At 36.6% G+C, this 1179-nt stretch overlaps 1 protein-coding gene across 1 annotated transcript in view; it reads left to right on the top strand.

Moving 5' to 3' along the window:
• Positions 1 to 680: 680 nt before the first annotated feature.
• The window catches only part of LOC119414433 (NLR family member X1), an 11804-nt gene continuing 11305 nt past the window's right edge, over positions 681 to 1179 (top strand). Inside the window, exon 1 of the mRNA XM_037681528.1 lies at positions 681 to 935. Within this exon, the coding sequence (XP_037537456.1) occupies positions 681 to 935 (255 nt within the window). The remainder of the gene's footprint in view (positions 936 to 1179) is intronic.

A 1179-nucleotide genomic window follows, 5' to 3' on the forward strand; every position in this document is an offset into this window, starting at 1 on the left:
TATATATATGTATATATACGTATATGTATGCTAAAATATACTACTACTTACTACTTGTACTACTTTTCCTATTTCATGGTTTGACACTCATCGCGGGGCTTCAGGGTATGGATCCCCCGCAATAAACAAGGAACTACTGTATAGGATCTCTCAACTTTTGGAAACTATTTATTGTAACTACTATGTTTCATATAACAGTGTCACTAGCTCTTATAGTAAAGTTCAAAATTTGTGCCATTACCTAAAAATAAATTTTCCTTGTTTTTCTCATTTGCCATTACTGATGTAGATTATTCACAAATCAGAACCAGAATCACTTGATGTTTCCTGCTCTGGAGATGTGTCAAGGAGTGACCAGTTTTTCCAAAAGGAAAAGGAAAAGCCAGTGAATTTTCTCTGCAGACATGATGATTTTTGCAACATTTAGACCGCACGCAAATCACCCACATACCACAAACAGACCACAAATCGCACACAGAACACACACAGCAGCCATGGCTGTAATCTATATAGATATGGGTAATTTTTCTTCAGATATTTTAATTTCATTAATTTTAAGTTTTGGGAAAACTTTACCAGAGCAGTGAGAGGTTGATTGTTTGGCAGTTTGTGATGTGCTCAGAATGAATCCTGTCCCCCTGTATTTTGACTTTAACACTTTTGTTTTATATAAATAAAACATGACTAATAATCTCCCAAACAGGTCCTCTTCTTTAAGGGATTTGGTAGGCAGAAAATATCTCCATCTGAGGAAACACCCTCTGCTCAGTGGAGATGGAGACCAAGCCAGGGACGTGCTGTTTCTTTTTAATGGAATGGAGAAGATGCAACTGGACTTCCGGATTGGAGCATCTGAGCTTTGCAGTGACCCTAATGAGCCTCTACCTCCAGGCGTGGTTCTAGTGAACCTGCTGAGAAAATATCTACTGCCTGAGGTAAGACATTAATCATGAGTACACAATACAGCCACAGTTGTCATTTTGTTCTGTTCAAACGAACCATAAAAACAAAGCAGAAACGTCTGAGAAAATGTGTTTTTTGTGTATTTCAAAGCAATTTCTTAATAATGTGTTGTTGTTTTTTAACCAAAATATCTTTATTGGTAGCGGTATTTATGAAAAAAAAATCTGTATGCCTTTTTATAACTGTCTATTGTCGTTGTTGTCCATTGTTGTCATC

This window comes from Nematolebias whitei, chromosome 1 (assembly GCF_014905685.2).
Source record: "Nematolebias whitei isolate Nwh7 chromosome 1, NemWhi1, whole genome shotgun sequence".
Lineage (NCBI taxonomy): Eukaryota > Metazoa > Chordata > Actinopteri > Cyprinodontiformes > Rivulidae > Nematolebias > Nematolebias whitei.